At 39.6% G+C, this 6,988-nt stretch overlaps 1 protein-coding gene across 4 annotated transcripts; it reads left to right on the plus strand.

The window, feature by feature from the left end:
* The first annotated feature begins 455 nt into the window (after positions 1-455).
* Positions 456-5,784, plus strand: LOC112287132 (xyloglucan endotransglucosylase/hydrolase protein 9). 4 transcript variants are annotated; one of them, XM_090252976.1, is made up of 8 exons: positions 541-836; positions 1,161-1,256; positions 2,594-3,357; positions 3,667-3,767; positions 3,990-4,183; positions 4,356-4,521; positions 4,685-5,259; positions 5,562-5,784. In XM_090252976.1, exons 3-7 carry the CDS (start codon positions 3,135-3,137, stop codon positions 4,985-4,987), a joined length of 987 nt encoding a protein of 328 aa, XP_090109102.1. In that variant the 5' UTR covers positions 541-836; positions 1,161-1,256; positions 2,594-3,134; the 3' UTR covers positions 4,988-5,259; positions 5,562-5,784. The 4 variants fall into 4 exon arrangements, with proteins under 4 accessions (XP_024385638.1, XP_090109102.1, XP_090109104.1 ...); XM_090252978.1 differs by having other exon boundaries at positions 698-836; positions 2,671-3,357; XM_090252977.1 differs by lacking the exon at positions 541-836 and adding an exon at positions 855-974.
* Positions 5,785-6,988: the final 1,204 nt, after the last annotated feature.

Consider the following 6,988-nt stretch of genomic DNA (forward strand, 5'->3'; position numbering starts at 1 on the left):
CAAGTAGTATTCTAAGAACGATTTGTACAAAATTTACTCATATCTAGTGTATAGATTTATCAAGATAAGCAAATTATTAAATTCTTAATATGCATTCTGAAAATTAAGTTACATATAACTATTTGAAATAAAAATAAAAATAAAAAATGTAAATCATTACACTCAAATAATTCAAATTCCATCCGCTTTTCCTAAAATCATATACACATATATAAAAACATGTGAATTCTACACTACAAAAATGAAACAGAAAACAATGATCAATTCTCACTATAATGTCAATTTTTTTAATTAACAAATGTATTTGGTCGTGTGTGGAAGAAATCGAATTTACAAATCATTTACGCCAAGGTGGAAAGATCGGGTTTAGTTCAAATAAAGTATAAAAACAAAATATACATGCAGAACAGAAGCGATACTCAAGCAGGTATTGTCTTTCCCGCTTTAAATGTCTCCGCATCCAGCGAGCGGAGTGATCGAGGATGAGGGGAACCATTTGGGCAGATATTGAGGAGGATTAGTTGTGCAGTATTCTATTTGGTGATGCGAGGGCGTGCGTGTGTGGCGAGGGTGTTTATATAGAAAGCTTCAGCAAAGTGGGTGAGGGAGGCATCTCCTTCCTCGCCTTGGTGGAGGTAAGTTTCATGAGTTGCGCCAGGTTTACAGGAGACGAAGGAGGAGGCAGAAGAAGAAGAAGAAGAAGAAGAAGAATTCACCTCCATCACCACCTCCGCGACAACGTGGATCAGCTGCAGGCAGCTTTGCCTCACCGGAGCATCGACGACGCCAGGCGATTTGAAGAAGAAGAAGAAGAGAAAGAGGTGGTGGAAGTGGAGGTGATGGTTCCGCTCCTTCTTCTCGTCTTGGTTGCCCCTTCCTTGCCTGTTTCCTTGCCTGTAGTCGCCGTGTTTGCATAGGAAAGGAGCACAAGGGCGGGGATGACGAGGCGTAGATTGGCATTTTTGTCGCTCATGGTGTGTATGTGCATGTTTGTGTGTGTGAAAGTGAGAAAGAAAGTGAATGTGCGAATGGAAGGTCGTTTTATTGGCATTGTTACTCTGATTTGCTCGCCACAGCCGGTTGTGCGACAACAAAGGTGGTGAGATGCAAGTTGTTGGCCCAGAGCTGAGGTTGGAGGCTTGGTGTGGTGTTTGTCTTAGGTGAGAGCGGTGACGGGGAAGTGTGCGGTGAAGAGTGGTGTTGATGCATCGTAGTCTGCGCGTTGGAAGAGGAGCGAGGATTGAAGATTAGTTCTGGTAGGTTTGCATGTGAAGGAGCTTGCTGTGTTTTGCCAGACAATGATGTTTTTTCAAGTCTGCAATGGATTAGGGATTTCTGCTTGTGCACTAGCTGGAGCGTTTGTTTCACGCGGCTCGATCGATGATTTGTCTTGCTGGTTTTCTCGTTTCCGCTTGCTGCGGGAATGGTTGGTCTATTTTTGGTTCCTCTTCTGCCGCTTTTGTTGCTAAGATTGCCGTAGTTGGAGCCAGTTGTCCGTGGCGCCTTGGACGACTGTTTGCTAGTGTGAGCATTCTTGTGTGCATTGAAATTTGGACGTGAGGAAGGACTTCCTCTCTGTAGGAGCTATTTCTGCTCGACTGAGATCATTTTTCTCTGGGATCGTGTCGCGAAAGTGCTGAATAGTAGTTGCATTGAACTTTAGTGTTGATCGCACGCTGTCAACTACTTCGTCTTCAAATGTAAAATCTAGCCTTGTTTTACTTGTTAAGTTTCAGTTTCCATTAAACTTTACCTTCACTTGACTATTCGAGGTTCAATCTTGACTAGCTCTTGATGTTGAACTTCTTTTCAGCAAACCCGCAATGGAGGCCATTCCTCCTGTTCTTCATTTATTTACTCCTTTCTTTCATTTACGATTAGTATCTGAGTGAGCTTTCAAGCTTTGGTAGCCATTATCTTTTCTCAAGTGGGATACGTATCTTTTCGCTCTAATATCTCAACATTAAGATTCCCCTACAGTCTCCATTGACTTCTCTTCCGAACTCTTATTTGTGAATCCTTAAGATCGTTCGTAAGTATTTAATATGCGTTAGGTAACAGTGTCGGTCTCGCATGGCAAGGTATTCACTGAAGCAGCTTCTGCTTCGTAGTTTCATTTAGTATTATTCATCTTTTTTCTCCTGTTTACATTTTCGGCTAGCGTTTCTCCCTCACAGTTCGTAAGCGCTTGAACATTATTATATGTTGCTTTATTTTATTTCATCTCTTTGTATCACCCATTATGCAGTTCTTTCCCTGTTTGCAACCTGGTCCTGCCGTCCTGAACTTACAATTAGAATTGAATTTGTTATTCAGGTTGGGCAGGTTCCTCGTGTTTATCAACTAATCTAGATTGTACCATGGTCTTTTGGTCCCACCACAGACTATACTTCTCCAATTGCTGTGTTTGATGCGCACTTCACATGTAGTTGGAAAGAACTAGACTGCATTAGGGATATTGCATTTCCCTCCCCCCCCCTCCTTAAGCTACAGAGGTTGCCTTATCTTGAATAATGTTCCCGTTAGAAAGGAATAGTAGACCATGCAGTCTTTAAGCAATGTGCTGAGCCGTGACATTTCTTTTATGTTACAGATTTTTTGGGGTCTCATTGGCATTACGAACTTCGTTGTGACTTCAGTTCTTCATCATCTTTCGGAATCAAACTGCAGGATCCTGTCATCGCGGCTATTCTGGAATTGCGGGATTCCTTTTCTGACAAAGGGGACCTTATCTCAGCATACTCAGCTGTCAGTAACGTACCTATGTACTTGAAACGGAAGTTTACTGATCGTGGAATATATTCCTCGGTGCAGCCGGGATTGGAGCAAGTTATCAAGTGGCATCCGTCTGCAGCCTGTATTACCAGTTGTCAATGAAGTCAGTTTTATGGTAATGACGCAGTAAAGTCTTGAGAACAGAAGATATATCAATAGCATTACTCATCAGGAGACAAACTTGATGATGTGTTATTTTGCCTAAGCAGAAGCTGGTTAAGAGGTCGACGGGGTTCCAGTATAGACCTGACTGTTTTTCATGTAAACAGTCTTCCCCCTCCCACTCTCTTCTCCAACTCCCAAAATAAAACATTAAAAGAAAACATAGTGACTTGTTTGGTATTGGAGTTCGTAGCAACATGGTGACTGGGATGAGATTTCAGATGTATGCCCTATTGTGGCCGACATTGATGTTCTCATTGGTGACGGGAATGGCGGTCGGAGTAGTGCCAGAAACAAGCCAGGTTGGGTCAAAGGATCAACCAACGTTCGTTCGCCATTTTTGGTCTACTTCCGACAAGCACCATTACAAGTTGTCTCAGGATGGCGAGGGGGCTGAACTTGTCTTGGATCAAAGTTCAGGTAAGTCACTTGAAGAGTATTGATTCATTGATGCAGTTTGTGTCGCATCGCTTTCTCAGATGTCTAGAGCTTTATAATAGGTGCTAAACTCAGTGTTGTGGGTTGGCATAAAACTGATCTAAAAACAGAAATTAATTTTGTCATTAGTTAACTGTTGCAATTGGAAGTTTTTGATCCTGATTTTATTTATTTATTTATTTCTTTCCTGAAGCAACCTTATTGTCGCTGTCTCGTGTCTTTCTCCCATACAATAGTGTCAATCTGCTTAACTGACCATTGCAGATTCTGATCTTCTCTTAATGTTTTCAGCTGCTGGTTTTGCCTCTAAAACGAGGTACTTGTTTGGGCGCGTAAGCATTCAAATGAAGGTTCATCCAGGTGATTCAGCAGGCACCGTCAGTACATTCTATGTAAGTTCTCTTTCTCCTGAAGGATTTTTACATGCAGCTCATCATATCCACTAAATTTTCTGCGACGCATATTCGCAAATAACTCTAATCTGATTGGCCTATACTTCTCTCCTTGATACCGTTCAGTTGAAAGAGTTTGGTAACGGTGCTGAGTTGAAATCTTGCCGTTCGTGTCGAAGAAAAGTCCTCACGCTGACATGCCTACTTGATTTGTCTCGACAGACTTCCTCTTTGAGTGGAAAGCATGACGAGCTTGACTTCGAATTTCTTGGCAACCAACCTGGGAAACTCTACGTCCTGCAGACTAATGTGTATGCCTCAGGAGTCGGTGACCGTGAGCAGCGTATCCGACTTTGGTTTGACCCCACAGAGGATTTTCACACGTATGAGATCCACTGGAACAAAGAGATAGTCATGTAAGTTGACAAGTCGTTGCTTCTTATCCTTATGTTCTTTGTTTTACCCTCCCTGTGATTAAACCTTCCTGGTTGATTATAGTCAAGAACAGCAACTCGCTTCTGTGGAAATCATATGGAAATTACTATGGCCGTATGCCTGCCGTTTATAACAAGTTATGCGTCAACACAGCTTCATGGTGGACGACACACCCATCAGAATTTATAGAAACAACGAAGATCTGGGTGTTCCGTATCCTTCGCGTCAGGCTATGAGCGTGTTCGCAAGCTTGTGGAATGGTGAAGAATGGGCTACCCAAAATGGAGCCATCAAATTAAACTGGAGCAACGCACCATTTGTACACATCTGCACCCTATTCGTTTGTATCTTTAGGGTTACTGAAGATAATTACGTTGAGCTTGTTTGCACTAGAGCTCTGATTTATGTTAATGGAAAAACTTTGCGATGCGTCATGGCTGTAAGTTCGCAGCATCTTCCCTAACAATTTGTGGATCCCACAGGTAGCTGCTTACCGAGGCTATGAAGTCGAAGGATGCGAAGTTCCCTGGTACAAAGGGGATATTAAGTACTGCCAATCATCAGATACCGATTCCATGCTAAGGAGAGCCACCATCCACAATTTAACAACTAGGCAGCAAGCACGGTTACAATGGGTGACAGAGAATCTCTTAGTGTATGACTACTGCAAAGATGTTTACCGATATCCAACACCTCATCCGGAGTGCAGTCGCAATTCAGGACTTCAAATTATTGGTCCCCAGCCTCTTAAGCACCTAGATGGGTTGAAGGTTCTTGAGAACTAAATCTTAAAGTTAGGGCGCCTGACTGTAAAACAAATGTACTTTATGAGAACCTGATCTAAGAACTAGGCCTGATTTAACTGGCAATTGCCTTAAGATAAGAGTCGTGTACAAGAATACTGTAGGTTGGCTATGAAACTTGGACTCGAGTGAACCTCAGTCGGAAACTGTGAGGCTTATGAAAATATTTGAGGAAATATTCTGTAGTTCGTTAAGGCGGGAGACCTGCATAAGCTCTCTTTCAGCAACTTGATCAGGGTGTTTCAAGATTACAGGTATGAATTTAATTTGTCTGTTCGTATTAGATACAAGAAATTGCTTGAAGTCTTCTTTTCGTTTGTGTGCTTTCCGGAATACAGTCGGATTACATCCTGCTTAATCTATTTTTTCATTTTCTTTCGATTTCAATTTCATTTTTTATTTATGTTTTGATTCTAGAACCAGTTTACCTTGACGAAGTTTACCTTGTGATTCAAACACCATAAAATGACCGTTGTTGCGTCCCTTCCAGATTCGACTGCCTGTGTTTGATGAACTCACTGTCAGAAGTTTGACATTAATGATTGCTATCTTGCAGGACTTCGACACTGATTTTCAGTAACGTTGCAGCTTAAATAGGAAAGGACTCAATAACAGAGAACAGATCTCTGCGTCAATTTTGCACTAGATAATTTCACCTTTTAGATTAGTCTAGAGAATTATCCAAAAAAATTCAGATCATTGTAAAATGATTGTCACTACATTTTTTGGGGGTTATTAGCGCCCCTCTTGACATGGAAACTAGCTTCGATTTCTCACTACTTATTCTTGTCATTGAACTCGGAAACACATTTTACCTCATATTATTTTATCTCGGAGTGTTCATAAAACGTTTAGAAGCTTCTTGCTTGTGATCATCAGTTTATTATTATGTGAAATTGATCTTAATTGGGGTTTCAGTCCGCCTTGGAAATCAAAACTTGTCAGGAACTGTTAAGTCTGGTTCATAATCCAACTTACAAATCTAAGAGAATTTTTGTGTATGCATGTACTCAAAAATGTATATTCATCAGATAATAATTTCAAATTCTGATTTGTGTTTCTTCATTTTATGTCATTGCGCACATTTTTTTGTGGAATTTAAGTATATCTGGTTTGCATATACATACATACACTAAATTGGTCTTGGAAATATGTTCAAAATGTGTAATAGTAAATAAGAACCTAGAAGATGGTTGGTTGAATTTCAAAACATAAACAGAAAAGTAAAAAACTGTTTAAAAGAAAACAACTATTTAAAAATGTTTTCAGTGTCTAAATCCGTTATGTTGTCAAATGTAGTTATATCAGAAGGAATGTTTTTATATAGATGACCAATTGTTCAAATCATGAAGTTTTGAATTCAATCCAAGTGATATTTGATCCATGTCTTGAGTTAAAATTGTTCACTAAAATAGGATTAGATGAGAAAAATTAATACACTCATAGTAGATAGAAGAAATAAAATAAAATGGGAGATAGAAATCCCATAAAAATGTTAGAAACCACGAGTAAATGAATTGGAAAGTGGACACAATTTGGACTACTATTATATGCTAAATTAAATAAGGAGTTGAATTAATCCAAGTCTTGATACATAGCCACTATAGGAATCAAATTGTAACAAGCAGTCATTAATTGGAGGAGATCCACAAAGGTGATGGACAATCCCATATAAGATATGCAACCAATTTGAGGTAGTCTGACTTAAATACTACTTTATTAGAACAACAAAACAATGGAGCATAGAGTGATGACCAAAAATCTAAGCACATGGTGCTAAAAATCTAAATTGTCTCTATTTAGAAAAATGAATGTGCAGAATGGCCATTGAGAATACATACAAATACTACAAACTCAAAAATAGGTCAATCTCAACATTCTATATTAGAAAAATATTCTAATTGAAGGCTTAGAGTAACTTTTTACTTTGCTATCAATTTCAAATCCAAAACCAATTCTCATTCTAATACTTCTTCTTTGAAT

Source organism: Physcomitrium patens, chromosome 9 (genome assembly GCF_059467195.1).
Source record: "Physcomitrium patens ecotype Gransden chromosome 9, ASM5946719v1, whole genome shotgun sequence".
Lineage (NCBI taxonomy): Eukaryota > Viridiplantae > Streptophyta > Bryopsida > Funariales > Funariaceae > Physcomitrium > Physcomitrium patens.